This window comes from Oryzias latipes, chromosome 22, assembly GCF_053564925.1.
Source record: "Oryzias latipes strain Hd-rR chromosome 22, Olatipes_Hd-rR_3.1".
NCBI lineage: Eukaryota > Metazoa > Chordata > Actinopteri > Beloniformes > Adrianichthyidae > Oryzias > Oryzias latipes.
In genome coordinates this window covers 9,701,489-9,716,967 of record NC_136258.1, presented here as the reverse complement: position 1 = coordinate 9,716,967, position 15,479 = coordinate 9,701,489, and the positions used below count along the sequence as shown (strand labels likewise).

Genomic DNA, 15,479 nt, shown 5'->3' with positions numbered 1-15,479 from the left:
CATTATTACAGTAAAAACCCAACCCACCCTTCAGCCTTTCCACTTCTCTGTTAAAACATATGACCCATGACCCCCACGTACAAAGAATAATGACTATGTAACTGTAAATAAATAAACAAACAAACAAACAAGTAAGGCTTGGGTCTGCTGGGAGGAAACAGATTTTGGGATTCTCTTCATACCAGGAGCCAGCTTGGCCATGGGAGCATCGCCACAGTGCCGCCCCAGACTGGGACAACACTGGGGTCCACTTCACAGCCATGAAGCTTAAAAACCTCTACAGTTGGAGAACCCTGATGTTATCCAGCAGGCTGTTCCACAGGCGAGGACCGTGATGGCAGAACGAAGCCTCAGCTGATGTTTTGGTCCTCACCTTAGGAACATTTAAAAGACCAGCACCGGAGGACCTCAAGGTCCGCGAGGGCTCATATTTTAAAAGAATATCATTTAAATAAGAAGGTCCAAGACCGCTCCCGCTCCCAAGTCCGTGTTCCCGCTCTCTGGTCCTCGTCAGAACTCGTGCCGCTGAGTTCTGCAATAGCTGTAGATTTGAAATAGACTTTTTGGGTACACCAGAGAGCAATGATCTAAATGACAAAAAAATAAAAGTATTAGCATCCGTGCTGCGAGAGAGAGGAAAGGGCTCTGGAAATGTTTTTGAGATGATAAAATCCTGTCTTAACAACATTTTTAATGTGTGGGATAAAATTTAGCTCAGTCAAAAAGTACGCCCAGATTTCCCACACATTGAGAAGGTTTAAAATTATGAAGATGTGGTAAAATCATCTCTCTATTGTCTTCAGAAGAACCAATGATTATAACTTCAGTTTTGTCCTGGTTGAGCTGTAGGAGGTTTTCTGCCATCCATGACTTTATAACTAAGATACAGTTTAAAAGAGTGTTAACAGGTTCATGGTCATTAGGAGACACGGCAATGGAAAGCTGTGTATCATCAGCATAGCTGTGAAAGTCAACACTGTGTCCCCTGATGACATCACAAAGAGGCAACAAATATAAATTAAACAGTATTGGCCCTAAAATCGACACTTGGGGAACCCCACAACTTATTTCATGGATTCTTGAAGAGCACGTATCCATACTTACATAAAAGTGTCGCCCTGTAAGGTAAGAGTAAAACCACTTAAGAACATTTCAAGAGAGATCCACTTGACTCCTAAGTCCGTCTAGTAGAATCTGGTGATCTACAAAAGCGGCACTAAGATCCAGTAGCACCAGAACAGAAAGTTTCTGTGAGTCGTGGTTTATTTTAAGATCATTAACGATCTTTAAAAGAGCCGTCTCTGTACTATGGTTTGTCCTAAAACCAGACTGATATTTTTCAAAATTGTGGGGTATTTAAAAACTCATTCAGTTGAGTAGCGACACATTTTTTGTCTATAATTTTACTTAAAAATGGTGAGTTGGATACGAGTCTGTAGTTATCCAGATTTTTTGGATCTAATTGATTCTTCTTCAGAAGGGGCCTCACCACCGCCGTCTTACAGGCAGAGGGGAAGACTCCTGTCTGAAGAGAGCAGGTTACTATATTTGAAAGCTCTGACTCAAAGAATCCATTAAATGTTTTAAAAAGTGAAGTGGGAATGGGGTCTAAAAGGCAGGTTGTAATGTTTACTTGGGATACACGTCAACCTAGCATCTCTACATCAACCAGGACAAAACTCCCCAGTGTTTCTTCTGGTAAAAACAAAATATTAAAATATCAATTGTTTTAAAAAGAAATTTTGGGTTGTTTTTATTTTCTGAAATGATTTTTGAAAAATAGGAGGTTCTGGCCCGTTTAACTGAGTTATTGTAGATTTTGAGTTGTTCTTTAAATTTTAAAATGTCTGTATGAATTATTAATTTCGTCTTCCTGTATCTTCTCTCTGCTCTCCTGCAATTCTGCTTCAGACCCTTAATGTCATCAGTCTTCCATGGCATTTTAAGAGTGGTTCTTAATGTTTTTGTCTTGAACGGAGCCACTGCATCTATGGAAGACTGAAGTCTGTTATTAAAATGATCAACCATAAAATCACAGGGTGCAGGTAAAATCTGAGCAGGAGTTTGCTTAAAAATATCAATAAAGCTTGCAGCCACCTCAGGAGTTAAACACCGCTTTAACAAGACCCGGGCAATAAACAGCTACGCACTGCCAGTTATCAGTGAAGGTGACAGTGGTGCCTGTGGTAATTGGAGCTCTCGGGGCAGTAACCCCCAAGCTGGAGGAGTGGCTACAACAGATACCTGGAAAGACCTCAGACCTCTCAGTCCAGAACAGGAACAGGAACAGCTAAGATCCTGCAGGACCTCAAGCTCCCAGGTCTCTGGTAGAGGACCTGAGGTTGGAGGAGAAACCACCCACGGAGGGGAAGATGAGCGGTTTTATATATAAAAATAAACTCACAAGTTTTTTTGTAAATATAAAAAGAGTTACTTCTTTAACACTGTTCCTCAGGTATTCTAGTGAAAATGTTGAAGAAAGAGAAGAAAAGGGCAGATGATGCTGCTGTTCAGCTTTCCAGGATTACTGACTGTCAAAAGTTGTCATCCCAAAGTCTTCCAAACTATTCCACAGTTCCAGGGTTTGGAGACGGAATGGCAGACACTCTTTCCTTGAACCGTGGTGGCCAAGCATCCTCAGAATCTCTAACTGGAGAGGAAAACATGGAGCTTGGAGAAGATGTGTCCACACTGTCAAAGCTCACTGGACAAGTTGCCAGCATGTGTCCACTGAGCCAACAACTGAAATCCACTCCACCTCAGTCAAGAGACGGAAATGTCAAAGGTCATCAAGAGGACCAGAGAGTAAAAGTATACACATTTCAGGAATCTCATGAGGGAAATATGAACCAGCTTTCTTTGAACCACGGAGGGCAAGTTTTGTTGTCCATGAAAAAAGGTAAGACTGTATTTGTTTTGGTCTATTTTAGAATGTCTGCTTCTGTTTATAACAATGAATGCACTTTAAACAGAGTTATGGAATCTGACAAAAATAACTATAAAAAAATGATAATTCTATGAACATTTTCTATGAATCCTATGAAGACATAATGCTGTTATCATTGTGAGGACACAACAAGCTGCTCATGCTGCCTTTGCTGTCCCAGGTTCACAGCTGTCTGCAGGGAAACAGGAGGCCTTTGAAATCTTCATAAAGGACCACGAGGAGCAGCAAATCATCGAGGATCACAAACAATTGATCAAGAAGAGGTTGGTTACCAAAGAACAGCTGCTAAAAGAGATTTTTTACTGCTTATGTGACATTTCATTGCTGTGTGTTTTCTGTGTATGAAGCTGTAGGCGACACTGAAAAAGTGCAAAAGTCCTAATTAATATGATTTGACATAGATTTTGTTTTTTTTCCCCTGATATTAACTATTCTTTCTATGTAATAAAAAATATTTGTAATTCACACTCATCTCTTTTAGATGAAATGTTTTGCAGAAGATGTGATCAACTGGTGTTTCCATTCTTTCAGCAGTCTGTCACCATTCAGCATTCCTGTTCTGAACACCAAACTTACCCATCACCTCCCAGTCATCTGTTTCCCTCCCCCACATGTCCATTAACATTTGCCCCAATCACCTTCCACTAAGTCATTATGATGATGCTGTAATGACCTGAAATGACCTGAACTCCTTCTTTGAACAGGTCTGCAGAGGCCAGAACACTTTCAGAGCAACTCAATCAAGTCAGAAACACAATTGGTAAGTTTCCTTCTTTGCATTTAACAGCTTTCATTTGACATTTCTCTCCTACTGTTCCAAAGGCAGTCACTAGTATAATGTACTTATATATGTATGTACTTATGTACAATTCTTCTCAATGCTCTTGATTCAGCATTGAACAGACTTACCACCTTTGTTTGAAGGGTGACATAGAACAGTTTTGTCCAGTGAGTTTCAGTACAGAGTCAGTGACTGCTGTGCTGAATCCCTGCAGGGAAGCCAGGAGACATTTTGGTTCTGTGTTTCTGCAAAACATTTCCTTTAACTGTGTACTTAGGGTTCCCGTTCTACACTCTGCTCACGTTTGCTGCTAAAAGCTGTAAGGAAGGATATAAAACGAAAAACATGGTTTGGTTTTAGAACACAGTTGTGTCAGGAGGAATAGTCTTGTTTCTTCAGACGGGGTCCTGTTGGGGTTTTACAGCAAACACATGTTAGCCTCACAGAATATTGAACAAAAAGTCCAGATTACAGATGACAAAATTCTGTGGCGAGTTCGGATTTGTTTCAATGAAATACCTAGATGTTTAAATACTTTTGGTTATTGCTGAGTCTATAAATAAAGAATTTTAATCATCTTAAATATACATTTTAATGCAGGATTGAAATCGCAGAATGTACAATTTTTAGACTGAGAGAAAACACAAGTTTCTGTTTCAGTTCTCTGCATCCAGAAACGCTGCTATGATCAGCACGTGCACAACACTTATGCTGCCTTCAAACTTTATTGTGTACTTGTCTTGGTGTGTCTTCACAGACTCCTCTGTTGGCTCTCACTCAACGTGTATAAAAGCTGAACAGAATCTTTTATTTTATCTATGATTTTAGAATATGCTGTTGATACAAATGTACCGACTGTGTCGTTTTTGTACATTACTTATTTTGAGCAAGACATAAAAATTTTGTTTTCTCCATCAGCTGAGTTGAGGAAGCAGCTGCAGACGAGGAGAAGACAAAGTGCAGCACAGAGTAAGATCATGATGCCTGAATGATGAAAACCTTTAGTGTTCATGCATGAATCCTCGTACAACAGCAGGTAACTGAACCATCATCCAAATGATTTCTGCACATGGCTCAGAAAAAGCTTTAGTCCTGTCCGAAATCATTCCTTCAAAAGTCATGCAAAAGAAAAACCCACTGGAACTATCTTTTTGTTCTGAACATTAAGACTTTATGGATCAGGTACCAGATTAACATATATATAGATGTGTACGCACAATGATAATATTATACATTATGTCCATGTTTCCATATGTTGTTGTCCATGTCTTTGAAGGTGTTGAGGTGAACCAACCCCCGGGTGAGAAGTTTGACCCCGTAGAGGAGGAGCTCTGTGAACAAATTAGGCGGGAAAAAATTGTGTATGTTTTACTATTTGAGACCTAAAGGTCAAAGTTCAACTTTTTATGACCAACTGGGTGAAAGTGATGCTCAAGGCTTTCCAGAAGTTGACCTTGTGCTCCTTATGTCCTGTGTCAGTTACAAGAGCGCCATTGGGCGCCTAAAGGCTCTGAGCACAGAGATCGAGCATCTGCAGCTGCTGTTGGAAAGGGTGAAAGTCAAGATCCAGAAGGATTTCCAGAAGTGGTGGACCCAGGAGGCTTCCAGCCTGCAGGTAACATGACCACGTAAATCAGTGAGGACTAGTCAAGGAGGAGCCTTAGACAATCCTTGCTCTTTTTTGGTCTTAATTCTAAAGGCTTTCCTCCAGAAAATATATTCTTGTCATCTTGAGGGTGACCCGCGCGCCACAGTTTTTTGATTCAAGCAGATCATTCAGGATAATCCAGACTTTTATTTCCACTGATGTGATGGTTTTGTGTTTGTACTTCAGAATCATTTAGATAATCATATTTCCAGAAACATGGGATGAGATCTTGAGAAGCCCAGACGAATCTTGCTTTGGTGAAACTTCCGGGCTTGTGGGTATCCTGTCGGCTGCGGTGGTGGTCGGGCGTGCGGTGCTGGGGGCGGGGGTTACTGCGTGGCGACGGGGGGTGGGGGGCACCCAGAAGATTGTAAGTATGTGTGCGAGAGTGCATGGGTGGGACGGACCTGGGGGCTGGCTCACTGGGATCCTCTGGGGCTCTCCCCCCCATTACAGAGTGGGGAGGGCATCGGGGGGGGTCAGATAATATGGCGGGTGAGGAGGGCTGTAGAGGGCAGGGTTTGGGGGGGGGGGGGGGGCTGTGGGTGCTCGGCGATCTCTGGTTTGCTTGGGTCGGGTGCCAGGGCTGGCTTGCGGAGACGGGGCGCCGGTTGGGTGGTGGACGGCTCATGGGTTCTCGGGGCCCTGGCCTCGTCCTTGGCCCTTGTCTCGGTGGCCCCCATGGCTGCCGCCTGCTCCTGTCCTGTGGCCTGGGGGCCTTTTTATGTACTGCATGATATGAAATATTGACACTGCACACGTTGGAGCTTTGCTCATAGGTAATGTTGAGAAAAACTGTTTTTTTTCCCCTTAATATCATCTGAGTGCGTTACTTGTTTTGCTGAAGGAGTGGAGTGCAGCTCCAGACATGTTTCCACTCTTTTTAGGGCTGGGAGCCTGGAGCAACAGCTGGATTTCACACTCGGCCATCCTCATCTGGAACTCCGGGTTTGTGGTGAGACCTTTGTTATTCCTGTTAATCCTGGATAATCACTGTAATAAAGTATAGATCTACATTTCAGGGTCTAAGCTGAACTCATCTGTGACAGAAAAGAGGATGTGTAAAGATGCACTGATTCCTATTTGCTCGTTAGCATGTTAGCTGCTGGAATAGCAAACAACAACAGCAGCCTTATTTCCAATTGTCTGATGCTGAACACATCTTAGCATCTTTTGGTTGGGACTTTTGTTGTTGTGGTACCTTCTGCAGGATTGTTGACTGGAGGAGCTTCTCAAAGTATTTGACCTTCAGGAATGTAGGTGGCACCAACACAAAGTCCTTCATTCAAATCCTGGTCCTTCCAGCCAGAGCAAACGATGACTGCCTTTAAAAACCTTTTTAGCAAACATCAAATCAATCTTTATTTATAACAGCAGCCAGACATTGAAAAACGTCTCAGAGTATCGTAAAGTCAGCCATCGTATTCTACATGCTGAACTCTCAGAGAATGAGAGGTGACTGAAGACTATCTGTAGCCGGTGACCCAAACCTTTTCACGGCACCGATGGATTCTCTTTGAAAGTTTTGGATCCAGCTGCTTTGATCTAGGAGCCCCCCCCCCCCCCCCCCCCCCCCCCCCCGGAGTCCTTTGGGCTCCTTTATAGCTTTGTCATCCTCTAACATGATATAATTCAAGTAGAACTGCTCTCATATCTACTTATACACATGCTGTTGGTAGTAAATAGCTGAAATGTCTACCTGGAAACAAAAAATAGGGGCTACACGATGGCACAGTGGTTAGCACCCTTGCCTCACAGCATGAAGGCCCCTGGTTCAAGTCCCAGCCGGGGGACCTGAACCAGATCATCAATGGGGGACCCCTCTGTGTGAAGTCTGCATGTTCCCCCCCTGCATGCTTCCCCCAACCATCCAAAAATATGCTTCATAGGTCAATTGGTCACTGCCTATTGTCCCTAGGTGTGAATGTGAGAGTGAATGGGTGTGTGATTGTGACCCTGCGACAGACTGGCAACCTGTCCGGGATGTCCCCTGTCTTCGCCCATAAGTGGCCAGGATAGGCTCCAGCAGCACCATGGCCCCAAAAGGGACAAACGGAAGAAAAATGAATGAATGAATAAACAAAAAAGAACTTTGGATTACAGCTCCCCCCTGTGGTGAGGAGAAGTCCTTACAAATACAGATGTCAATGAAAACCTTTCTGAATGTGATGCAATCTTCTAAAAGAACGTTCATTTATTATTTCACTGTCTGCTACTGACAGCAAAGAGTTTCCAGACACGAGTCTGGATCGTCGCTCCTCCTCTCTTGCTCAACATGCAAGGTCAGCTGTGTCATCCTATATGTGCAGTTGTGTTTCTATTATCTCTAAGTCTACATGATGCTGATGTCACTTCCTGTCTTTTCTGTAGAATGTCTACTTTTCTGGATTTCAGGAGCAGCGTCTCCAGAGGTGCAGAGGCTGACATCAATCCTCCTTCAGAGTGGAGGTACAATTGTTCCCAATGTCATTCCTAATGTTTCAACCTGTTTCCTCAGCGTTTGTTCTGCCTGTTTTACCGACAGTCATACATTTAAGCTGTCACCATTCCCAGTTAGATGCATTTTTAACATGCAATGGGAAAATTTACTTTGGGGATACCCTAAAAGTTCAGTCATCCTCTGGAGTGACATCAGCTCTGTATGAGGCCTTTTCCTCAGATCCAAACCCTAAAAGAGGCCAAACTATCAACGCAGTGTGCAACAGCTTCTAAGTCTGTCTGACTTGGAGGTTTCTGAGAGACCGAGTAGGACCTCTTCCCCTAAGTGTGTTAAGGAGCCTGAACAGCAGCGGGGGGGGGGGTCTTCTGTTCTACTGTGTCATCCTGGATGTGATTTCAATCTTTTTCAACTGGGTCACGGTACTGGTGTTTCCAGCTAACAATGTTTAGAGATTCTGCACTTCTGGAACTCCAGGCCCTTCCACACAGAAGCACTTCCTTCATTTCTGCACAAACTCCTGGATTCTTAGACTGAACCTGAATATTTGAGTGCTACACGTTGTCTTCCCAATGTTTGTGTCTCTTTGAAGTTACATTTATAAACTCTGAACCAAACAGCAAGAAGCTCTTTCAAAGGCCGTCAAGCAGCGTTGTTCTTGTCCAATAGTCCCTCATAAACTGCAGATCCACAGAAAGTCTTTGTGTCACAGAGTTTAAGTCCTGATTACATTTCAGGACTCTGGACAGCACCTTCCCCCCCACAGGAGACCAGCAAGTGGATGCCGACGTCCTGGCTTTTGTCCGAGCCCGGCAAAGTCTTCTCAGCAAGAACAGTAATGCAAACACAAACACACTTCATGCCGATTTCTGTTTTAATACCATTAACATTTGATATTTTAGAGATTTTAGAAATGATTTATTGGGGTGTGTAGCGCCTCTGCTAACTTTTTAAAAAGACGGCCAAAAGTCTTGTTACAACAGAAAGTCATCTTGTTTTTTTGTTCTTTTTTCATTCCCAGCTGCCCCCCAGCGGTGAAGTCCAGTCAGAATGAGACCTGACGGCCCGCTGACAAAGGAATTCTGGGAGAATTTCAGAGGAAGAAACGCCAACATGTGTTTTAATGACAAATGACTTCACATTCACGGAAATAAAACGCTTTTCATTGTTTTTGTCTCCAAAGATCCCTTTTTTTTATAAAACAAAACAACCGTATAGGAGCTGTGGACTGCTGACATGGTCTGGAGTTCGTCTCTGTTCATCGGTGATTGACAGGCAGAGATGTTCAGTCACAGTCAGTCTAAAAAATGATTTCTTTCATGTAAGATTCATGACAAACATTTGGAAAAAGGGGAAAAACCCTGAAACATCATTTCTGATGCTTCAACAATGGAAAAAGCTGTTCAACAGGATTGAAACTGTTTCTAGTCATTATTTTAGGGTTTAACATCTTTTTTTGTAAAATGAATCAGCTGTTGACTGCTGCCTATAGAGATGGGTCCTGTCCCAGCATGCATCTGGCAAAAGCAGGAATACCTGCCAGTGAGGTCAGCATTCAGTTTCTAGCAGCCATCAAACATGATTGACACATGAATGACTGAAAGATAAACAGCAGCCAATCATTTCCTGTTCCTTTGGTCCATTCTAGTGACGAGAATTCTCTTTTGGGTTTCTCTGGACATGAGAAACAACTCGTTAGCATCTTTGCATGGCTTTGCATGGTTTTGTTTGATAGATGACGAGCAGCTGCACGCTTTGCATCCTGGCCTTGAATCTCGTCCCTTGGAAATGTTTCCAGGGAGGCTCGGCCTGCGCAGCGGCGGCTGTGACATCTCAGTGCTTCAAGTCCCGTTTCCAAACCGTAAAGCAAAAGAAAAGTTCCAAACACAGCTGAGTAGAGAAGAGACGGCTTCTATCCAAGACTGGGAAGACTGTATACACAGACAAATCCACCAGTTCAGTCATTTTTGTTAAATGCATTTACCCCATTAAAGATTCCAGGAGTTTCTCATGTAAGAACATTTAGAATGGCAGATTTTAAGAGAAAATAGATGCATTCAATTAAGAATAAAGGACTCAAACTAATAGCAACATCAGAGCTATGTGTGCTTGGAACATTTATACTTTATTTAAATTATACTTTATTTAAATATGCAAAGACGTTACAGCAATTTACTAACAAATTTTATCACTAAAGTTATAGAATTTTAAAGAAAAAAGTCAAAGTAAATATAATAAATATGCTTGAAATCTGAACACGGTAGAAGAGTCAAACTGTGAATTGAATATCACACTGAATGTTCATTTGGTTTTTCCGTTAAATTATCATATTTGTAGCTTTAGAAGCCTCTTTACTAGCTTGTCTCTCTTTTGATACTTGGGTTATGGCTCAGAATCGAGCAGGACTCAGTGCAGCTGTCCAAAGCGTGGCCTCCTTCCTCTTCTCCCAGCAGGCGTTGAGGCAGCTGGTCTGCTGTCACGGCTTGATGGATGACTGGACAAGGATGCATACAGACTGCCGGCAACACGCTTAGTCCCACATGTACGAGAGCAGGTCGTCTCTTGATCGTTTTTATTGTTTTAAGCATCATTTTAATGTTTTTACATTCGGTAACATCTTTCTTGTTGCTTTTACTGACTGTTCTCTTAATATTGTGTGTTTTATGTGAAGGATTTTACACTAAAAGTTCGTATTGGTATTTGAATTCTGTTTTAATGTTTGATGCTGGTTCTAACCTCTGTGCTTTCCTAGACACCTTAACATTGGGAGTTGGGTCATCTAGACCCGCTAGACAGTGCTCTGAACCTTTTTTCTTCAATGATTTGTGATCTTCACTGGTGTCCATGGATTACAGGAAATCTTTCCACCTTTATCCACCTTTGTCATGGTAAGAAGAACACGTCAATGTAATGGTGGGGTCATCTAAGATAGCACAAGGGTTAAGAATGTTCTGAGTTTCTTTTGGACTCATTTTAGACAAAGAACTTATTTTAGTTCTCTTGGGCAATGGTGGGACCGTGGTAAGAGTGAAATGAAGCTTTTGTGTCAGCAATACACTCTCAACGTTACGCGTGATTACTGTCGATTTGTTAAAGACTTGGAGGCTTGGAACCCATGAAAACCCATGCTGAAAATCGAGGACATGTTGAACTCCTCAAAAAGTTGACTTTGGAGCGCCTGCTGGACTCTACAGTTCAGGGTCACTGGTTCGGTCCCAGTTTCAGGATGTCTCTGCTCCCTCCAGCTTCTTTTTTTGGTTTGGAGAAGAAGCCGGACAGATGAAGGTGATGCACTCCTTATTGTCCAGAGAGGAGCTGTTTGGACCTGACCAGGTCAGACAGAGGGCTGTGGACGGTTATTCCTCACTCTGCACCAGTGAGTGTGTCATGGTGATGATGCCTGATGGAGGAGTTCTGCAGTGGATGCCTCGCGTCTCTGTGGAGATGAACTCTCAGCTGGATCAGCCTCTCCAGCTTCCTGAACTGCAGAGCATGAAGGGCCGGAAGGCTCCTGGGATCGATGGCCTCACTGTGGAGTTCTACGAGGCTTTCTGGGACATCCTTGCTGCTGAAATCTTGGAGGTATGAATGACTGTCTGCTCTCTGGCTCCTACAGATGTTAAACTCTCCTACTTCAGACTGTCAGTCGTTGGGGTTTAACCCTTGTGCTGTCTTAGATGACCCCACCCTTACATTGACGTGTTCTCCCTAACAGGACAAAGGTGGATAAAGGTGGAAAGATTTCGTGTAATCCATGGACACCAGTGAAGATCACAAATCATTGAAGAAAAAAGGTTCAGAGCACTGTCTAGTGGGTCTAGATGACCCAACTCCCAATGTTAAAGTGCCTAGGATAGCACAAGGGTTAAGAATGTTCTATGTTCTGTGTCTGATAGTGGGTAAGGTTATGCTGCTTTTTTATGTGACTGATTGTTTTTACTCTTGTTATCTGTGATCCTTGATTATACTGACATTTTAAAAATCAAAAACCCCTGCCTCTCCTTCTTCCTCTTCCTCTCCTTCTCCTCCCTCCTCTTCTTCGTCTCCTTCTTCACCATAAACAGTCTGGGCACCTATTTACTTTGAAATGAGACGTTTTGAGGCAAATCTGTACTTCCAGTTAGTTCCATGCCTCCTGAATGGTCCCATTTAAACAAATGAAGTGATGCTCGCCTCTGTAAAGGCGGCTTTGACCCGACACTCAGCCACTGACAGGTGAAACATTAACTTTTGTCCTGCGTTAAGGATGCTGCCCCGCTTCCTAATTAGTGGAAACAGTAGACAGTGTATCCAGATGTCACACTAATGGTGGCCTAGAGTTTGGCTGTTGCCCTGGCAACCCATAAATCAACATCATCAGTGCCAGACCAAGCTGAAAACAGGAGAGAAAACGCCGATTCAGCTGCTATTTAGGAGAACCACATTTCATATACTTTTTTATTTGATTATTTTTTAAACAATTTTTTCAACTTTCTGATTATTTAGAAACAGAATGCCACTCTGCCCTGGCCATTTCCTTTGTAGAGCTTACCACAGCGTCTGCGTACTTTTCTAAGAGATCGACTTTTTATTGGACTTCAGCTTTTGTGCCTCTTTATTCTGTGGGGAGGTAGATGGAGAGTTTTCAGCTGGTGCGTGTCAAAGTGAGCTGGACGGCCCTCCTGGCTTTAGCCCACTTCATCTACCTGTTTGTGGGAGCGACCGTTTTTCAAATGCTGGAGCGAGAAGCTGAGCGCAACAACCGCAACCACTTCCAGCTGGAGAAGCTGAACTTCTTGGCTAATTACTCTTGCCTGGATGGACCTGCCCTGGAGAACTTTGTGAAGGTTTTCTTTTAAATCATTTTCAAGGAGTTTTGAAAAACAACTTCTCTTAAAAAACCTTAAATGGTTCTTTGGTTCAAAGCAAAGAAATAACTTGGTTCAAAGCATAGAACCAGAGCAACCAGATAACTGAATAAACATGTGGTTCATGACACTGAGATGAATCCTGTAACTTACTGTAACTTAAGGCCGTGTCACACAGACACTATGTACATTTTGCACAGGATTAAATTGGTCATACGTGAACATATGTAGAAAAAGTGAGCGACCTTGGGAGCATTTCGGGCAGACAACTCGAGCAGAGCGTTTTAACTGGTTACTCCTCCCTAGGGTGGTTCAGTCAATCAACTCTCCTGTTCAGCGTCCTATTTAATTCCAGGCATGCGTGTCCATTCCTTCTCTACCTTTACCGCAAGCGTTGCGTTCGTCCACCTGTGAGCTATGTAAGGGGTAGTTTATTACCTAAAAGTTTTCTATGGAGATATTGTCTTATGTAATTGAACGGAGCTTTATGTCAAACTAAAATAATGTGAAAATAAATGTCTTTACTGCATGAGTTGTCTGACTGAAGTGAGAAAAGTTGTGGTCTTTACGTAAAAATTTCGCAGATGTGGAGGAATGAACCACAGAAGTACGAATAAACCACACAAAGAACACGTAAACCAACGTAGAACATGAACCGTGTGATTATTGTGCTGCTTACATACAATTCATCAGTGATTTTGTGCGTTGATTATGTCATTTCAAAGTGATATGTGCACCGTATACGTGATGTAAAAGTTACACATCTGTACACATCCGGCTTCATGCATGAAAAAGCCGTTAGACAAATGTGAAAAAGTCGTGGAAAACCACACATTTGTGTATGCATCTCACATAAATCACACACAGCTGTGTAAGATTTACGTAATAATTGCGTATAAACTATGTAAAATATACATAGACTGCATAATTCTCAACCGACCAAAAATAATTAACAGCTCAAAACTGAATTCCTGTTAAAAGACCTGTCAGCCAAAACCCTCGACAGACATCTGCGCACATCAACGAACACAAGAAACACTCATGAATGACGTAGATCACAAGTGTCACGAAAAAAACAAAATACATAGGTGAAAAATGTGCGTAGCGGCTGTGAGACACGACTTTGACATCAGAGATGTTGACTCTAAAACATTTGCAAGGGAATAATGACTGGCTTATGGCCGGAAGTAGAAAGACCTACAAACTTTGTTGGATGAAATGCTTGTCTGCTGTGACTGCAGGTGATTTTGTATGCCTGGGAGAACGGAGTGAATCCCTCGGGGAACTCAACTAACCCCAGCAACTGGGACTTCAGTAGTTCCTTCTTCTTTGCAGGCACAGTTGTCACAACTATTGGTGAGCAGCTAATGTTCAAATCCTTCAGACCGTCCCGTTGCCCTGTGCTCCAACATCCTCTCTGCTGCTTGGTTCCCAGGCTACGGTAACCTCTCTCCCAGCACCGTGTCAGGCCAGGTGTTCTGCGTCTTCTATGCTCTGTTTGGGATTCCACTGAACCTGGCTTTCCTAAAACAGATTGGCAAGTGTCTCAGCGTTCACCTGAGTCGATTGGAGAGGAGGATGGTTGCAGTTGTTCCCCTTAAGATACCTGTGTGTCATTCTTCTGTTTGAAAAGATGAAAACACGTCCTATCTGTTCTGATATCTGTTCTGATCTGAAACATAACCTCTGTTGTTTTGTCCCAGCGAACAGTTGAAGCTGTGGTGGTCAGTTTGTTCTTCGTTTCGGGCAGCCTCCTGTTTCTGGTCATCCCTCCTCTGCTGTTCAGTTATGTGGAAGACTGGACATTTGGCGAGGGTTTCTACTTCGCCTTCATAACTCTCAGCACCATTGGTTTTGGAGATTATGTAGTGGGTGAGTGAAAACAGGAAGCAGGCCTTCTCTGTCAAACAAAAAACACTTTTTTTGCTTTCAATTATTTACGTTTTATGGATTAAAAGGTTCCCTGCTCTAAGACAATGTTCCTGTTTTTGTTTTTTCTTTTACATTTTTCAACCTAAAGGAACTGACCCAGGAAAGGAGTACATCTCTGTGTACCGCAGCCTTGCTGGCGTTTGGATCCTCTTCGCTCTGGCTTGGCTGGCACTCATCCTAAACACAGGAGCCCAAATGATGGAAAACCTTGTTACCCTGATGCGTCCGGGCTTCACTAGGCAAGAGGAGGAAGAAGACAGGTCCTCTGGGAAACTGGAGGACACACACAAGATTTGACAGCGAATTCCACCTGACCTCCAAGCTGAATCTGCTTGCTAAAAGTGCTGGACTGTAATGGGAAGGTCCAGTTCAAGGATGGGGCCACTTCTTGTTTTGTTAGCAAAACCAGTGTTTGTTGACGTTTGATAAATGTAATGCTCAAAGTGGAAACGGTGTTTGCTATAGTTTTCCTTCTATCTCTGTCTAAACGGTGTGAGTAACAGCCTCGTATCCTGGAGGAGTCCAACCGCTTTGCTGGCTTCCTCTAAGTCTTCTCTTCCACTTTGGTGATTGAATCTTCAAACCCTGTAAACTGACTTATTGTTTGTTTGCATAATAACACAAATGCGTTTTTTATGTGTATTGAGTTCATGCGAGTGCACATCTGTGCAAACAAACGTGCACTCCCTCTAGTGACTTAGCTAGCACTGCTATCTTAGGCTAACACACTCATCCAGATGGAGAAGGGGGGGGTCTCACCAGTCATAGTTGTAGTTTTTAACTAAATGTTACATATAAATAAAGTCCTTCACTTGCTGTTTTTCATATTTTAATGGTTTTTTTTGCTGAAACCCGAAGCATGACTGTCGTCGTCCCTGCAGCCTGCT

General features: G+C 42.9%; 2 protein-coding genes across 10 annotated transcripts in view; both read left to right on the top strand.

Moving 5' to 3' along the window:
• The window catches only part of kif6 (kinesin family member 6), a 46,850-nt gene extending 37,868 nt beyond the window's left edge, over positions 1-8,982 (top strand). For 5 of the 9 annotated variants that reach the window (XM_011490627.3, XM_011490625.4, XM_078940366.1 and 2 more), the window contains 11 exons: positions 2,456-2,899; positions 3,108-3,210; positions 3,652-3,707; positions 4,647-4,697; positions 5,005-5,089; positions 5,208-5,343; positions 6,264-6,331; positions 7,599-7,658; positions 7,747-7,824; positions 8,551-8,648; positions 8,835-8,982. In XM_011490627.3, the coding sequence (XP_011488929.1) occupies positions 2,456-2,899; positions 3,108-3,210; positions 3,652-3,707; positions 4,647-4,697; positions 5,005-5,089; positions 5,208-5,343; positions 6,264-6,331; positions 7,599-7,658; positions 7,747-7,824; positions 8,551-8,648; positions 8,835-8,851 (1,196 nt within the window). In that variant the 3' untranslated portion in view covers positions 8,852-8,982. Of the gene's footprint in view, positions 1-2,455; positions 2,900-3,107; positions 3,211-3,651; positions 3,708-4,646; positions 4,698-5,004; positions 5,090-5,207; positions 5,344-6,263; positions 6,332-7,598; positions 7,659-7,746; positions 7,825-8,550; positions 8,649-8,834 lie in introns of those variants that run through there. The other 4 variants (XM_078940363.1, XM_011490626.4, XR_013653062.1 and 1 more) reach the window with 4 other exon arrangements.
• A 3,317-nt stretch (positions 8,983-12,299) lies between these two features.
• LOC101160611 (potassium channel, subfamily K, member 16-like) lies at positions 12,300-15,417 on the top strand. Its single transcript, XM_020713876.3, has 5 exons — positions 12,300-12,639; positions 13,902-14,016; positions 14,096-14,268; positions 14,364-14,532; positions 14,681-15,417. The coding sequence occupies exons 1-5, from the start codon at positions 12,427-12,429 to the stop codon at positions 14,887-14,889; spliced, it is 879 nt and encodes a 292-aa protein (XP_020569535.1). The 5' UTR covers positions 12,300-12,426; the 3' UTR covers positions 14,890-15,417.
• The last annotated feature ends 62 nt before the right edge of the window (positions 15,418-15,479 follow it).